We start from the raw sequence: 18,826 nt of genomic DNA on the forward strand, positions 1-18,826 counted from the left end.
CGTCCTTAACCTTGGCAAAATAAATTATCTAAATTGAAATTGATTGAGACCTGTCTCAGATACCTTTTGGTTTACAATTTCATGGCTTTTTTCAGGGAATCATCATTACTTAATACGGGCTAAGTAGCTCCTCTGGGATCACTTTAAGCACCTAGATAACCAGGCGAACACTTCCAGCACCTTTCTGCTGAAGTCTCATTGCCTTCAAATTCAGGCAGCCCTTTCGGGCAGTATCTAAGAAGTCATTAAATCAGCTTCTTTCATACAGGGGACACATAGTCTGTGGGAAGCTTTCACATATCCTTTCTTCTGACAAGCTTTGAGAACGCAGGTCATGCCCAACTCTGTCATCTTTTATACTTTGCCACCAGAGAAGATAACAAACCACAGTCTCTAGCCCTTTGGGTCTTGCAGGTGATGTCAGAGTTCAACCTACCACGTCCCAAGTAACAAGAAGGTACTCCTCAAACCCTCTAGGTAGTTCTGTGCAATCCCTTCTCCACAGGCTTACGGTGAGGGAGAACTCCATGGTCCCACATGGAACTCACGGTACAATATAGCTCTCTCTTAAGAAAGTCTCTACCCATTTCTTTCTTTCTTCTTCAGTCTCTTCTTTATACTGGTGGCGAGTGGTCAGCACAGGTTCGTGACTACTTCCCCTGGATGTTCTGCACTGATACTCTCTTACCTCATTTTGGTAATGTGGATATAGTTATCATCTGTGTCTAGGACTTCCCAGTAGGGCTTCGACTGGGACACTCAAACAGAAAGTGTTTCCATTTTAACATCTCTTCAAAATAGTAAAAGTAGCGAGCCCATGTTGATCTCTTGTTATGTGCTGGGCACTCTCACATACATGCCACATCTCACTCAGCCCTCCCCACAATACTGTAAGAAAACAGAAGTCCAGAAGGGTCAAATAATTTGCATAAAGTTATCCAGGTGGCAAGTTGCAAAGCTGTCTCATTATTTTCTTTTCAGGGAAAGAGGAATAACTTTGTCTCTTAGAAATTAAATACTATGCATTGATAAAAACAAATGCTACAGCTTTCAGTCCTGGCATTTACAATGCTAGAACAGAATTTTGTACTCATTTGCTAAACATTGTTTTATATATATGTCTCTTTTTTTTTGAGACAGGGTTTCACTCTGTCATCCAGGCTGTCATCCAGGCAGGCAGTAGCACTATCATAGCTCACTGTAATCTTGAACTGGGCTCTCAGCCTCCTGAGTAGCTAGGACTACAGGTGTGTGCCCCCATGCCTGACTTTTAAAAATTTTTTTTGAGACCAGATATTGCTATGTGGCCCAGGTTGGTCTTGAACTCCTGGCTTCAAGCTATCCTCCTGCCTCGGCCTCCCAAATCATTAGGATTACCAGCCATTTTCATATCTTTTTCACCTAGTTCTTACAACACCTAGTGATGTGATCCGCCTTGTCTTCGTCTTGTAGGTGAAGAAACAGGCTAGAAAGAAGTTTCGTAACTTCCTCTAGATCACAAAACTAGAAATGACTGGAGTCAGAATTAAAATCCAAAGTTTCAGATCATGACCGACTTTACTTTTCTCTCTATTCTGAAGGGACGTACTAGCTGAAGGAATATGTTTCATTATGAGTCTCAGCTCTGTGGCAAACATTTAAAGCTATTTGGTTAAAGCTGCTTTCTAACATAAATTGGCTCTAGATTAGTCAAGATTTTTACTAAACTTCTGAAAGCAAAGAGCATCTTATCCATATTGGAATCTCTAGTACCTGGCCCAAAGTTGATACTGTATTAGTGAATTCATTAAATGAATGAAAAAGTGAATGAATAGATTGTCTTCTAAATTCTGGTAGAAAGTAAGACTCCACATGAGTCAGATTGATGTATTATTCTCCTCCTGGCATTTGCATTTTATAAAATAATCCTAGAAGAAACACCTAAATGAATGATGCCTAAAGTTAAATTTTTAATACTGTCATTGGAGTAGAGTGGAAAGGAATTAGGATAGAGTTTTTCTCTGGAGTCTCAATTTTCACTGCAGAGATGAGAGCTATTATGTCTATATGCTTTAGAGAAAAATAGAATACATCTTTGCTTGAGTATAAAATGTCCAGAAACACCTTAACGCAATTCAAAGAAGGACGCTATAATAATTTAAGCCATCCAGAAATGAAATAAGCTGCTTCTAACATATTCATAATTAGTCCTCTGCTAAGAGACCTGTTGGCTGTGTTCTGCAAGGAAGGGATTGAAGTGTTGGTGGGACAGACCAGGCTCTCAGATACTCTGTCCCTGAACTTCTGGAGATGCTAGGATTCATTCAGGTGGTTGACGACTGGATGCAGCTAACCAGGTCTGTCTGTTGTCCACAGGTCTGAGGCGCAATTACAGATGTACCATCTGCAGTGTCTCCCTAAACTCAATAGAACAGTATCATGCCCATCTGAAAGGATCTAAACACCAGACCAAGTAGGTACTTTTGTGCTTTCACTCTTCAGTTTCTTCGATGTAATTTTTAGTAAGATGACTAAAGGCTCAACATTTCATTTATTTCTAAATAAGTAGAGTGGAAATTATATCTCTTTTGCTTCAAAGTTCACATGATATTTATGCTTACTTGAAGAATGGCTTCTTCCCTTTATTTGGCATGAGTAATAAGAATCTTCTCCTTTTTTCATTTTTTCAAGGACAGTTTAGCATACTTTTATGAGATTAGGACATATTAAAATCTATGCTAAGTGTTTTAAAATCAATAATATTCTTCTTATTTGTAGGATGTACCAAACTTTGGTGACAAATTCTATGAATGTCTTCTACCACTTTCCCTTTCTGGATGAATATTGTTGATTATTATAGAAGCATAACAAATCCCCCAGGATATTAAGTCATTTATATACATAACTATTTCCAAGTGAATGGAAACTTATTCCATTTTTTCAAAGATTCTCATAATTTTAAGCTAAGAAAGGCTCACCAGGCACCATTTCACCTCTATTTATACTATGCAGCTCTTTAAAAACCACTGGACATTTTTAAACCAGCTGTTACGACTGTTAATAAAATGCTAATAAAATATGAAAAAAGCTAAGAATGTCTCAAAAAGATGTAATTTTCCTGAGCATAATCGTTTTCATTTCTCTAATATTCATTAGGAGGATCATTTAACAGATTGGACTGTGTCAACACCTCATGAATTATGAATGTTAATTCAACAAACATTTATCGAGAGCCCACTATGTGTCATACTCCAAGCTGTGCACTGGGGAAGAAAAGACGAATAGGCTGGGCACAGTGGCTCACGCCTGTAACCCCAGCATTTTGGGAGGTCGAGGTGGGCGGATCACGAGGTCAGGAGATAGAGACCATCCTGGCCAACACGGTGAAACCCCATCTCTACTAAAAATACAAAAAATGAGCCGGGTGTGGTGGCATGTGCCTATAGTCTCAGCTACTCAGGAGGCTGAGGCAGGAGAATCTCTTGAACCCAGGAGGCGGAGATTGCAGTGAACCAAGATCGGGCCACTGCACTCCAGCCTGGGCGACAGAGCAAGACTTCGTATCAAAAAAAAAAAAAAAAAAAAAAAGATGAATACATTGAGTCCTTCCTCTTCCCCCTGCCAGGCTGAGGAAACAGCTGTGTAAACCCACAGATTGTTCTCTAATGCCACGTGTGCACCCGGAGCTTTAAGCATGGGGGAGGGAGTAATCCAGGGCAAGCTTTAGAGGACACTAGTGCAGAGGCTGGGTGCATGAGGATGAGGTTATGGTCTGATTTTGCTCAACGCAGTATCCTTGTATCCTAGCACAGCACCAGATATATTTTAGGGTCTTTATACACTTGTTTGATTAAATGAATATGTGATTTCAAAAGATGAGTAACAATTTCCTAAGCAGGAAAATGAAATGGAGCATTACAAGCAAAGAAATTGTTTCACAAAGATATTGTAAAGACATACATCACAGCGCGTCTGGGTCAGGTGAGAAAATTTAAACCCAGAGTTAGTTACTGGCTCTCAGTTTTCTCAATATTCTGCCTTGTGAGTCAAAGCCAATTCCATGGCTTGCATTACTCTGGTCCACCCGGAGGACTCTTATCAGGATAATTCTTCAAAAAGAAGAGTTTCCTTGATTTGTTATGGAATACTGAAGTTCTTATATTGATTATTGGATACTGCTTATCCCCCCAAGCTGTTTTCATCATTTCTCTAAGTAACATTTTGCTACAGGCACCATATATGTTTGAATTAACTTATATCTGATATGCAGACAGACACACGAATACCTGCAACAAAAAAGATAACTTTTTGGGAGCATGTATTCATCGCTCAATACATAGAAAAAGATAAACAATGATGACTTTACATGGTATGAATTATGTACATAACTAATATAGATAGTACTTCCAGATTCAGAAAAATGTCTCTCTTCTCTGTTCTGTACATATATAACTTCATGGGCTAGAATCTGGGCTAGGTATTTTCATGTCTATTTTCTCATTTAATTCCCTTAACTACCCTTGAGATAAACATTAATATTATTGACCCGGTATCTTATATGAGAAAACTAATGCTCAGAGAGGTTAAGTGACTTGCCCACTATCACCCTGACAGCTGATGGCACGGCCAGCACTGATCACAGTGGTGTCTGACTTATGTCTCTACTTACTGATTCAGTTACCATGAACTTAGGCTTGGAACGAGAGCCAACAGAGAGTAGCATGTGAATTTTGAAAAGAGGTTACCACTTCCTTGAAGTGATTTAAATAGGCAAGACTTCAGAATGGAACATCTCTTACAGTGCTGCCTTCTTTCATATCAATAAGATGTTATTCATTCCTAACTCAAAAGCACAAAGCTGCTCTCTTTATGAAGTGTAAAATTAAAGAAAGGTGAAGAAAATAATTATACTGTCCTGTTTCATATACCTGTTTTATCTGCCCTCAGACTTAATTTGTATATCATGTGTGGGCGTGCTTGTGAGAGAGAGAGAGATTGAAAGCGAGAGAGAGAATAAATGATAAATGTTCAATTCTTTTGTCTGTTTATAAAAATCGAATTGTTTTCTTACTAATTGTAGAAGTGTCTAATTTTTAAGGAAGTCTAATTTATCAGTCTTTTTTTATGCTTAAAGCTTTTTGAGTGCTATTTAAGAATTCTATGCTTATCCTGAGGTCGTAAAGATAATCTCTTATGATATTATGTTGTTTTTCCTTACAAATATAGGTCTTTGATCTGCCTAGTGTTAATTTTATGCATAGTGTGAAGGAGAGATCAAGTTTCATGATTTTTTTAATACAGATGCCAATTAATCCAATACTAGTTACTGAAAAGACCATCACAGAGCTTTTTTGTAAATCAAGTGATTTACATATATGTGTACATGTGTGTCTGTCTGTATATTCTGTCTCAGTGTTATATTTCTTTTTATGCTAATGTCCCATTACTTATTTCCTATAGTTTTATAGTGTCTTGATATCTGATAGAGTAAATCTTCTAATTGTATCTTCTTATTCAAGACTGTCTTCACTGTTCTTTCCTCTTTGTGTTTCCCTATAATTTTTAGAATCAGCTTGTCAACTTCCTCAAAAATTCCTTGAAAATACTAAGTTTTCTAATCCATAATTATGGTGTATACCAGCGTTTGTTTATATCTTCTCTAATTCTTTCAATAATGTTTTGTAGAGGTCTTAAACATCTTTATTTAGATTTAGTCCTAAGAATTTGTTATTTTGGGATACGATAATAAATTTTACTATTTAATAATTTTGTTGTTAAAATTAATTACTAAATTAAATAATTAAAATGTATTATTATTTATAATTGATACATAATTGTACATATTTTTGGGACCTAGTGTGATATTTTGATATGTATTTATAATTAGCAAATTCATCATCTCAAACATTTATCATTTCTTTATGTTGGGAACATTTACAATCCTCTCTTCTAGCTATTTGAAAATATGCAATACATTTTTGTAGAACACTAAAACTTGTTTCTTTTATATAGATGGAGTTCCCATACATTTTTAGGCTTTTTTATTCTTTATTATTTTTCTATTTTGTCTGCCTGAGTTATTTCAAAAGGCCTGCTTCAAGCTTAGAAATTATTTCTTCTGCTTGAACTAGTCTGTTTTTTTACATTCTTGATTGTACTTTTTATTTCATTCATTGAATTTGTCATTGCCAAGATTTTTTTTGGTTATCTTTTTTGAGGATCTAAATTTTTGTTGAATTTCTCATTCTGATCATGAATTGTTTTTCCAATTTTCTTGAATTGTCTATCTGATTCTCTTGTATCTCACTGAATTTCCTTAAGATTTTTATTTTGAATTCCTTTTCTGGCATTTTGTAATTTCCTTTTTTATGGCTCTATTACTAGGGAATTCTTCTTCTTCTTCAGAGGTGTCATGTTTCCTTCACTTTTCATGTTTTTTATGTCTCTACATTGATAACTGTGCATTCAGTAGAATAGTTACCTCTTTCAATTTTATGGAACAGCTTTCATAGAAAAAACTTTTTCCTGTAGATGGATCCCAGGGTCTCAGTAGAGTAGAGTGTACTGACTTTGATTCTAGGTAAACACAATAGTATAGTTTTTGTATAGTTTCTCCAGCTGTAATTCACATTAGTGATGTTGTAAATGCCTCAGTGACCTCAGCTGTAGGAGTTTGTTGTGGCAGTGGTGTGGCTTTGCTGAAGGTGAGCTTACTGAACTGGTTCTCAGTCTGGGGACATAGCCATGCATTTGGTGGGTTAGCTGACTCTGGAATTGACTCTCTTGGGATGAGGCTTTTGAGCTGTTTCTCCAACCCAGGGCATAGGGGTTTGGTGGCTTGGGCTTCTCAGGGGTGTGTCTACATGGGGTGAGTCCACAATGCTGTTTCTCTGGCTGGGCGCATGACTTACAGTGGCTCAGCAATTCAGGGACATGTCTGACAGGCTGTTTCTCCAGCCAATGGTGCTAGGGAAGATTATCTGGGGGCAGCTTTGCTGAGCTGCTTGGTTTGGACAGCCTGAGGTTGACTTCCCTGCTGTGCAAAATTAGAGTCGTGGCCATTTCTGAGCCTCAACTTTGAGCAGCCAGGGTGGTCATGTTGCAGCCACTCATGTGAGCTTGGTGAAACGACAGCAGAGTCCCAAGTCTAGAAAGGCACAGTGGCTATCAGCTCCCCCGAGCACGTCATACTCCAGCAGTGACTTTGATTTCAAAATAATGCCATGCTGCAACAGCTTGGATGATGGGGTTACAGTCAGTACGCAATGTGGGCTCCTACTTTGGATAATGTAGCCACATGAATTCTAAGCATCTCCTAAACTGGGCTCAGGACTTGTGAGGACTTTGGGATTCCCCTGTAGTAAGAACTACAGGTGTCTGCAGTGATTATGTGGGCTGGTGAGGGTGCTTCTGTCTATCTTTTCTCTCCATTGGAAAGTTCTTTTTGGCTCTGAGTCAAATGTGATGGAGAAGACAGGGTAACAGAGGTGGGTGCCGTATTTCCCTCTTTATGCTGCTATCCTGGGCTTTTGTGCTCCACAAGGATTTTGCCCATTTTTTGTTGTACTTCAACACTCTCCTTCAGACACTCCAATCTTTATTATTTTGTTTATTTTTTGTGGGAGGAACAAATGCCAGGCACCACTAGTCAGCCATCTTGCTGATGTCTCCTTACTTATATTCTGTCTGCATATTCTACCCAAGAGAAACAGGTAGTTGAAAACCTTTAACTATAAATATGGATTTGCCTATATATCCCTTTTTCTGTATATTTTTTGGCTTTATATATTCAAAGTATATTATTAGATACTTACAAATATAAATTTTAAAAATTTATTTCCATTCATTTGGCCCTTTGTATCAACTTTTATTCATCACGAAATGTTTTTCTTTTCCCTGGTATTATTTTTTTCATTAAAGTATACTCCTTCTGATAATAGTATACATCAACATCAACTACACTAACTCTTCAAAGCTTTTAAGTATTTCAAATATTTTTCCTTTAAATTTAATAATATCCAGATTTTATTTTGCTTTCAGATGGAAGGTTAGTGTGATAACAGTTACTCTACCATAGTTGAAAATGTGAGTCAGCCAAATGTATTTAACTATTGCAATCTGACCAATTAAATAAATGTAAGTATTCAGGTGCCAGTAATTATAGAGGTATCAGATTTATATTTTTAGTAATAATATCTAAAGAAGTGCTCATAAGAAAAAAGATTATTAAACTGTGTGTTGTAAAGAGCACTGAATTGTGAGTCAGGAGATTTTAATCCTCTTGCAACTTTGACACTGAGTGACCTTGTACACTGACAAATCTTTTCTCAATCTTAAGTTCTCTCATGGATTAGTGATTAGTGATGACAAGAACATGACAAATAAGGGTCCACTTTCCATGCCCTTGCTTGCAATCCCGGCACTCTTTGCAGCTCATCCTAAATTTAGCTTTAAAATTGTTCTCAAAACAGGTTTCCAGATAGTCTTTGCCATTTTATTGGAGCTAGTACTTGGTATATATAGTGGGCTGAATAATGTCTTTCCAAAATTCAGGTTCCCCCCAGAGCTTCAGAATATGACCTTAGATGTAAATATGGTCTTTGTAGATGTAATCAGTTAAGACTCTCCAGATGAAATCACCCTAAATCTATAGTGAGCCTTAAATCCAATGCCTGTTACTTTAAAAGAGAAAGGAAAGGGAGATTTGGATACACAGAGAATAAGGCTAAGTGCAGATGAAGGCAGAAATTGGAGTTATGTTTCCACAAACCAAGGAATCACCAGGAACTGGAAAAGTCGAGGAAGGATTCACTCCTAGAGCCTTTGGAGGGAAAGTGATGAAGCTGACACCTTGATTTCACACTTCTGGCCTCCAGGGGTTGTGATTAATTCTTCTCTTATGGAGAGAATGAATTTCTGCTGTAAACCACCCACATTGTGATACATTTTAGGCAGCCCTTTAGATACATTTTACTAAGCCGCTACTTACAATGCCTGCCATGGTGATGATGATGATAGAGATGATGCCACCATGGATAACTGGAGTGTAACTTGTGAGCCTCTGGAGTACAGCAACAAATTTAATTGTTCTGAAAGTATTATCACATCTAAAATGCACAGCATTCTTGTAGCTGGCCAGATGTTCGTATGTCCAGGTTATAGGTTAGAAAATTGAGTCTCAGAGAAGTTAAATGACTTTTCCAAGGCCCTAAAAGTAATTTTTAACAGAGACAAGAGTCAGGTCATATGCCCTTATTACTATTACTGTTATGATAACTAATCAAACTGTAATTGTCAGATTGCTCTTTGCTGGTAGTAACACAGACATGGTCTTTTACTTTTTTGGTCAAAAGCTGTAAACAGCATAATGGCAGTCAAATTTCTCTCCATTGTTAAACAGCAAGAGAAATATTAACTATCTGATGAGAATAAAGGTTTAGAAATGCAAATGCTCCTGGCAATATATAAAGCAATTGCCTATTAGTAGATTTTTCAGGGTTTCCAAGGGATATATTCTGTCAATTAGTACAAATGATTAAAATAAAATGTAAAGGCACTGTAAGTATGTACCATAGACTAATGAACAATTCCCCCTTAATATACTTAAATTTGAGCTTAGGGAACACTCCAGGCCTCAGGACATTATGTTACCTAGAAATAAAGGATATGAAAGTTGTCATTACTTACTTTGATACTTCAGTTGGTTGAAAATGAGACATAAGTGTCTAAGATAATAAATCAGACTGACCAAAAATTAGTACTAATTTCTAAATCTGCTTCTTCCTTTGAGAAGAGGCCTTAACATGTGATATCCATTGGTTTCTCTGAGGTTTTTTCCCAACTGGTATGAATCCTCATGACAAAGACCTCATATTATTTATTTCCCCATTATACTCAGTTATTTGGGAAGTACTTGAATGAATGTTCAGACTAATTTTCAGGGATGGAGTATCTTTGTTTTAAATATTTTGGAATTCACTTCCCACATTCAGCGCACTAGTGAGTTAGCTGAGGGCTGCACAGTAATAAATAAGACTCTTTTGTAAGATACGTGAACCACAAAGAACCTTGTATATTTAATAAAAAATAAAAGCAGCTTAAAAGCCTGAGAAGATGTTCTCTTTGAAAACAATCAGACAAACCGTAAATCATGCATGGATCTCAAAAGCTAAACATATTAATATTCTTTGTAGAATTTTCAATGTAGTTTACTGATATTAACCAAGAACTCCAATAACCAAGAAACCTGAGACTTCAGTATTGTGCTTTTCATGAGAAAGCATTTTTTTTTCTGACAAATACAAAATATATATCACCAGTAAAGTTTTGAGATAACAGGCCATAAGAAAATATTGAAAATAGAGCTATCCTTTTCCAAAGAATGTAAAGTTATTTCTCTTCAGCTGATAATCATTTGTAAGCTGCTAGAAAAGCTCTGAATAAAGAGTGAAATCTGGAACTCAAGGCTAATTCTTTGCTTGCCCCATTTTATAATTCTGAATGTAAAAAACAGCTCTTCTCCCTGAAAGTGAGACTTGTGGTGTGTCATTAAGTCTTTCTAGCTAAGGGCTATCTGGGTAATCAGCATCACTGTGACAACGGCAGGGATGGGACTGTGTCACAGCCTTTGGGCCAAAGGGTGCTTTCTACCTAGCCCTGTCTTTAATTGGTAGAACATTGAAGTCCACTATTGTTAAGAGCCTTCCCTTCTATGAGGAAGGCCTCAGAAGAAACAGGCTCTAACTTCTCACATAGAAAAGGCAGTAGCTTTAAAAGGGAATTTCAGAGATGCCGAAAAAGACTGTATATATCTCTGTATATCTACAGCACTAATACACAGGCAATTTTAGCAGCTCTATTTTTCCTAAGTTACACTTGCATACTTTTGCTATACATGCCGTACCTAGGGATACATTATAATTACAGTACGTGACTAGATGAGGTGTTTTGCAGACTTGAAAAGAACTAAATGGGGAGCATGTTCATTCTTTCGTATCACTTCTGGAATTACCGATGACACCTAATATTGTTTAGCTCATTCATTTCCTCCCTGCTTCCTTCTTGGGGGACCTATAATCATTATTTTGTCTTGCTTGAAATTTGCATGAGTCATGATTGCCTCCAGAGTGGTTCCGAGCTGATGATTTAATGTCTCAGCTTTAATTGTGTACCCCATGGAATACCTCTCATGCTCTTATGATGCTGCTTCAGTTTTGTCCTCCAGTACCAATCTCCAGGGGTGCAAGGCCATTACCCAATGTGGTTCTGAGGAGTTTATTTGCATCAAGGAAGAAAAGAACTGGAAGGAGATGGCTGGAGTCATATAGACCTGGCCTGGGAAGCAGATGGCCAGAGTCCCAGGGTCAGCCCTGCCTCTCACATCCTGAGTGCCTTTAACAACTTCACAAGCTTCTTCTTTTTTTTTTTTTTCTGTTGCTGTTCTTTGTTGTTTTTGAAACAGGGTTGCTCTCTGTTGCCCAGGCTAGAGTGCAGTGGTGCCATCTCAGCTCACTGCAACCTCCATCTCCTGGACTTAAATGATCCTCCCACCTCAGCCTCTGGAGTAACTGGGACTTCAGGCGCACATCACCATACCTGGCTTTTTGTATTTTTAGTAGAGACAGGGTTTTGCCATGTGGCCTCGGCTGGTCTCAAACTCCTGGTCTCAAGCGATCCTCCTGCCTCTATCTCCCACAGTGCTGGAATTATAGGCATGAGCCACCGCATGGGGCCCCACAAGTTACTGTTAAATAAACCAATTGAGCTGCAGTTGAATACAATGCTATGCATAGATTTCAGTTATACAATTTGATGGGTTTTTGACAGTCATCTACACCATGCAACCATCAGCCCAATCGAGATATAGAACATTTTCATAACCACCAAAGGTTCTCTTGGACTCCTTTTTGCCCAGTTTCCTACCCCCATCACAGCTAACCATTATCTGATTTCTATCACTGTAGCCTAGTCTTGTCTATTCTAGAACTTAATGGAATAATATGGCATGCTTTCTTTTTTGTCTGACTGCTTCTGCTCAACATAATGTTTTTGAGAGTTGTTCACATTATTACACGTGTCGTTAGTTCTTTCTTTTCCTTTGTGGATTTGAACAAAACAAGTTCCCTCACTGAGTTTTAGTGTCCTCATTTGAAATGTGAGGAGTTGGAATACGAGGTAGTCAAGGTTCCTATCAATTCCAACAATCTCTAATATTATGACCTTAAAGTTTAACTGAAGTTTCTTTAGTGTTTTTATATTTTCCAGCTGGCAAAAGGTTGTCTGTAAAATCTTTCTTCTCCAGTGCTTACTTCTTTACTGCATGGTGGCCCAGAAGCTGACCCACCCTCCAGTTGGGTCCAGCTAGGCCTACTACAAAGAACAACATTATGGAGGCCTCTTTTTCCTGTCCTTACATTAAAGGAAAGGGGGCTGTTCAGGTGGTTCTGACTTGGAGCAGAAGGGATAAAGTCGGTTTTACAGGGAGAAAGTGAAGAAAGGAACTTATTTTCACTTTATTTCCTACTATGAATGCAGAGCACAAACTCTAATGACTTCTCAGGCAAATACAGTGATGGGTAAGAGGGAGTCCAGAAGGTTCTAAAGGAGACCCTGGCTCCTCCTCTGAGCAGCCCAGGCTGCTGGGCTTATCCTCATTCTGGGTCTTCTGTAAGTTAGTGTAGCGCCTTCTCATACATTTCACCAAATTTCATAAGAAATTAAAATATGTCCCTTTGTAAACTATAGCTGACATTTATTTTTACAAAAACTTTAGTAGAATTTTGAGTTTAGCCAACATTTCTCTGATCTCTTAGAAGTTGTGGATTGTGGAATACCTGGCAATTGAGTTAAATAAATGAGAAATGTCACTTCATTTAATTAGATTTTGCTGGGGAAGTAGAGAGAGAAGATAAGCTGGGAATGGACATGCCCTCAACTGTGCTCCTGAATCAGTTTTCTATCACTTCTCTTTGGGGTAGAGGATAAGAGCCCATTTCGGCTGGGATTTTCATTTTGTAGATGGAGCAGAGGTGTGAATTATTGGACAAATCAGCCCCCTCATCCCATATAATTTAGTCCCATAATCAAAATCCATTGAGCACCGACTATCTGGGACATTAAAACAGGCCCTAGGGGCAATGCAAAGTGATTATAGAGATGATTGTACCTTGTAACAAGTTAATAATCTAGTTGAGGGGATGCAACAAGTAATGATTAGAGTTAAAGTCAACATATGATATGGTGAGTACAAGAGGTGCAAAACATGGGTAGAATTCAGGGGAAGGAGTAATTGCATCTTCCTGAGGCCATCAAGAAAGGTTATTGTGGAGTGGGTCCAGTAATGTGTATTGGGAATGAGACTGGCTGAGTTCAGTCCTGAACCTATCTACTAATTCTGTGACCTTGAACAGATACCTAAATACCTTGTTATGGCTTAGTTTCCATATCTGTGAAATGTAATAGTTATAAAAATACCTACGCAAACAGACTCTAGTGAGGATTGAGTTTTAAGAACAAAAACAACAATAGCAATTATAATAAGTACTAAATGGGCCCTGAGGAATGGGTAGATGAATGTTGAGGTGTAATCCTCAATGCTTCTATTCCAAAATTATGAAAATACCCAGAGTTTTTCCTTGTATGGCTCGTTTCTTGCCCAAGGTTGGGGTTTCTGGATTCTCACAAAGTTCTGGCCAGCTCAGGGTTTAGAACCCCATGGATCTCAGTGAAGCTGCGGGATAGAAGTGATCCAGGAAAGGTCTCGAAAGACGATTCTCATTCTGAGTTTCTTGTGGTCTTCTGCCTCATTTTATACAACAGTTTCAAGCTTGATATTCAGTCCTGCACTCTCAGAAGAAATGTTTCCTGAATGCTCTCAATTATATGTGGCCATTACACCCTAATTTCTCACTCAGACTCCTCACTTCCTCCAGCTCTTTGATTACCAAGTTCATTTTATCAGTCATGTACAATTAGCATATTATTCTCTGGAGACCATGGAGTATTAAGCTTGACAATAAATACAATAAATGAAACTATTTTCCTGGCTGAATTTCCTAAAATCAATCTCCCAGTGGTCTGTGAGATCTCTGCATGGAGTTTCTTTACCATTTTGATTTTAGGAAGGTTGTTTTTCTTCCCATTTGCATTTTTCGTTTTATTGTTAAACATATATACACTGCTTACTCAGGAATCTTTATGCTACCACTGATAGTATATTCTGGCTAATCTCAACATTCAATGATTAAATCAGAGTGATGACATTTGTTAAATGCTATATTTTCCAGAGTTTGGAGAATTTTTTCAAAAAACAAATGATGTCTATGCATGACAGAGACAACTCTTTAAGTGTTAAACACTGTTATTTAGGTAATAATTTAGTAATAAACATTTTAAAGAGTTTTTTTCTTCTTCTTCTTCTTTTTTTTGAGACAGAGTCTCACTCTGTCGCCCAGGCAGGAGTGCAGTTGCATGATCTCGGCTCACTGCAACCTCCGCCTCCTGGGTTCAAGTGATTCCCCTGCCGCAGCCTCTGGAGTAGCTAATTTTTGTATTTTTAGTAGAAACGGGGTTTCACCATGTTGGTGAGGTTGGTCTTGAACTTCTGACCTCAGGTGATCCACCTGCTTCAGCCTCCCAGTGTGCTAGGATTACAGGTGTGAGCCAGCATACCCGGCTTTTCTTCTTTTTTGAGTTAATGTTATCTAGACTCTTCTATATTGTGTTAAGAATAGCCAGATATAACCAGAATCTACACCTCATTCAGAATATAAACATATATAAATATCAATAGTAATATGTATTACTTGCAATAGTCCTTAACAGCAAATAGGAACCATGTGCTTTTTCTTTAGCTTTTAGAGTAACAGAAAAATCTCAGTCCATTTCATGCCAAGTAGTCAAATACAAATCAAAAATCTATAAAGTTTGCTTTCAGAAATGTTGGTGATATTTCAAGCTCTAGGACACAATTAGTTCAAAGTTCTATCTACAGCCTCTGGTGCTATTGTACTCTCTAGAGATATATCTGTCTTTTCTCTTCCTTATATAAGTGCCCTTCCTTCTAAAGACACCCAACAGGATAACATGTGCACTCTACTCTTTTTGATTTCTAAAACCATCACCACTGAACTGATTTCTATTCTAACAAAAAGATCTTATAAATGCCTTAAATAGATGAGTTTCAGACCTCTGGTTTTATTTCCTGGGACATGGATAAAGTTCAAATAATACATTCTGTTTTCTGACATCTTTCCAGGGCTAAAAGACCTAAGCTTACTAGATAACTCAGATGTCATGGATAGATAGCTTACTAAATTAGCATCTAGTTGTCCCTTAGTATCTGTATCGGAATGGACACTTTAAGTCTCTGTGTAGGTGGGTCTAATTGGGTGTGTTTAAGTTTCTCATTTTAAATCTAGCTTTTGGTCAGCATAATTCCTATTAAAGGCAACTGAGTAGGGGGGAGCTTCAGATTTTTCAGTATCCTCCATACCAGAAGGTTTGGAAGTCATACAGGTTTCTATTTCTTAGTCTTGGAACCAGATGTCATCATTTCTGTATTCTACATCCTGTAAGTGTCCTGAAAGTAAAAGTGCACCTCCCATGAAAAGGAGAGATCAGGTCACAGTGTAATTTGGGAAAGTCATCCCAGCCTGGAAATTGAATGACCACCCTCTGCTGCGCCCCTTCTGAAAGTAATAGGAAAGAGGTCAGGCTCTCTCACACCCACATGTCAGGAAAGCATCAGCACAAGTTAAAAAAAGATTTGATCTATGCTCTTCATTCTATGTGCACATTGGAGAGGCAGCTTTCATTTCAAAGTTCCTCTAAAGAAACCCAGTATAAAATAACTAGTCAACCTTTTGGAGCATGCAAGTGATATTTCTGGAGCGAATCTAGAGAGTTTATTTCTGTGGTTGAAATCTGGTCCACTCACGATCTGGAGGTTTTCAGTGAGATAGTGTGTCATGGTGGAGAAACATGAGAATATTCCTTGATTTGGTCAATAGTTTAGCAAATATTTATTAAGTGACCCACCCAGTCTGTGCTAGGCTCTGAATCACATAGTAAATAACAAGTAAATAAATTGCATTTCTTATCCTTAAAGTGTTCATGTAATTTTTAAAATGCCTAAACGCTAAAGCTCTATGATTCCAGAAAAGGCACTCAAATTCTTGAACTCATTGAAATCACAGAAGAGAGTGCCAGGGTCCTTCACAGTGGTGAAGGTCATGGAGTCCTATTAGCAGTTGTCAGGAGTGTGGCGTTGGGTGACTGGGCACCAACATGTACCTGCAGTTCTTCCAAGCCCAAGTCATCAACAGCAATGTAGGTTCTCTGGGGAGCTCTTAGGAAAAAAAAAAAAGTAGCCTGGATCCTGAGTCAGGAAAGAAAGAAGACAGGCTTAGGATCTAGGAGGGATGTCAGATATGAAAAAGATGGTGGCAACAGCCAGGCATGGTGGTTCACGCCTGTAATCCCAGCACTTTGGGAGGCCAAGGAGGGTAGATCGCCTGAGGACGAGTTTGAGACCAGCCTGGCCAACATTGTGAAACCCCATCTGTACTAAAAATACAAAAAATTAGCTGGGTGTGGTGGTGGATGTCTGTAACCCCAGCTACTCATGAGGTTTAGGCAGGAGAATCGCTTGAATCTGGGAGGCGGAGGTTACAGTGATCGCGCCACTGCACTCCAGCCTGGGCAACAAGAACAAAACTTCATCTCAAAAAAAAAAAAAAAAAAAAAAAAAAAAGATGGTGGCACCAAACCAGCACTTGCTATTGTGTTGAATGAGTTGATACAGAAGCTTTGACTTCTAAGGACTTACCCAAAGAAATTACTTTTGTGACTCAGAAACTCGTATTTTCTGGGCCTTCTCTGAAAAGCCCTCATTACTTATATATGAGGATTTCAATTTTGTAACACCTGATAGAATATTTCATTGCTATTAAGTAAGGGAAGAAACCAGGAATAAAAAATTATGTTAAGAACAAATGACATTTGTGATCAAAGAATGATGATTAGAGACATCTATCTGTCCAACCTCTGTTGAAAATTACTTTGATTATTCTTTCTCCCTTATAACACTTGCTCTAGTGTCATTTAAGGAATTGGTAGCAAATGAGCAGCTCCAATAAGACAGTATACAGATAAAAGAGTAAGACTGGATGTCAGATTTTGTTAACAAGAACTGCTTTATTTTTCTAAAGCAGATTTTTTACTATCCATGCAGGTAATTTTTCTTTTAACCTTGAAGTAAGATTATTCCTGTGTCTTCTGATTAAAATATTTCATCCTGTGCCCACAATGAATGCTCAACAATTAATAGTCTTTCTATTCTCAACTGTTTAATTAGGGTTGAGGCCAACACATAATTTGAAGGACTAAAATCAATGAATATCATGAATATCATTCCAAAATGTTCTCTACTAATGTGAGTAATTTCTCCATTCCCATGAGACAATGGAACAGGCTGCAACAGTGGCCCTGCCTTATGATGTGATTTCAAGGAATTGCTTCCTCTTCTCAAAGTGATATCTTCTCCCCTATACATGCTTGCTAGGTAACTGTCAACATTTTTTCCACAGAGGAAAACTTCACTTTTGTCTACTTTGCAGGCAGGGATAATTGCACAGTGAGATGTGTAAATGACAAATCCCAAAATCTTAGCTGTCAGAAGTTTAGAAGGGGGTTGCCTGAGACTGAACTATAGAGTCTCATTGGCAGGGGAAGAGAAGGCAGAAAGAGGAAGCTGGCACAAGCAATCTTGGCCTTTTAGGGTCCAGGGTTGGGCAATCCTGTAGAAATAACACCTGCTTCAATATACTCTCGACTTACAAAAGAGAAGTGATCAATACAAAACTCAATGAGTTAAATATTGTCTTCTACACAAAGATCTTCCTGGACTCCCTTACCATGGTAGCTTTGTCCATGAGGATTTCTTTACCTTCTCCAGCTTAGTGTTCATAAAGCAAAGATTTCAAGTACTCTGTAACTACTTGACTTCATTCATGTATCTTCTCTTTTTGGAAGACAGACAGAGAATAAATAATTTCATGATCATATTTATTCAGAAAAGGCTGGTGGAGATTAAATGTGTGATCTCTGAGAGTCCGAGGGAGCCTCGGATGAGAAAGTGAAAGGACACCTCTTTCCTCAGCCACTGGATGGAAACTCATTGGTTTCCCCTTTAGGAGACCTGCCATGGGGAGCAAGGGTAGGGGCTGGAGGAGACCAAGAGGCCCTCCTGCTCCCTGACAGCCTACCAGCATCACCCCAGTTTCTGGACTAGTTTTCAGAGTCAAGGGACAGCTACCTTTAAGGACAGAGCCACTGTGGTCAGATAAATCGTGTCCTTTACCCTCTGTCATAAAATTCATTGGTCTAAAAAGAGAGTTGGAGGTGGAGACAGATACCTTATCAAGTCAAGTAGAATCATGCATGTGGAATAATTTCATAAGACATCATTGTAATTCAAATTTTAAAGTCTAGTTCAGAACATTTCTGGTTCTTATCTGTTTTTTCATTTCAAAATTGTTTCTTCTACTAGTAGTGCTCAAAGAAGATGAATTGCATCTGTTACCTTTGGATTTAGACAGCAGATATATTTATGGTTTCCTGGCATGTTCCCCTTTTGCTAGAGACCTAATACTTGAGAGTGATTCAGTTCAGCTCTGTGTATTTACTCTGTGTCTAGCTAAGTGTCAGATATTGCAAGGATATAGCACCAGCAAATAGTGTGATTCTGGCCTGCAATAAACCTATTGTTTAACTGAGGAGACCAAATTAATAGATGAAAATAATCAAAGAACATTTAAATGCTAATATATTTGAGACTGACTTTATA

General features: G+C 38.1%; 1 protein-coding gene across 3 annotated transcripts in view; it reads left to right on the forward strand.

Moving 5' to 3' along the window:
• The window catches only part of ZMAT4 (zinc finger matrin-type 4), a 374,780-nt gene that overhangs the window by 320,253 nt on the left and 35,701 nt on the right, over window positions 1-18,826 (forward strand). For 2 of the 3 annotated variants that reach the window (XM_050800444.1, XM_050800441.1), the window contains one exon: window positions 2,356-2,452. The exons of the other annotated variant lie outside the window; for it this stretch is intronic. In XM_050800444.1, coding sequence (XP_050656401.1) covers window positions 2,356-2,452 — 97 coding nt within the window. The remainder of the gene's footprint in view (window positions 1-2,355; window positions 2,453-18,826) is intronic. 3 annotated transcript variants of the gene reach the window in all.

This window comes from Macaca thibetana, chromosome 8 (genome assembly GCF_024542745.1).
Source record: "Macaca thibetana thibetana isolate TM-01 chromosome 8, ASM2454274v1, whole genome shotgun sequence".
Taxonomy (NCBI): domain Eukaryota; kingdom Metazoa; phylum Chordata; class Mammalia; order Primates; family Cercopithecidae; genus Macaca; species Macaca thibetana.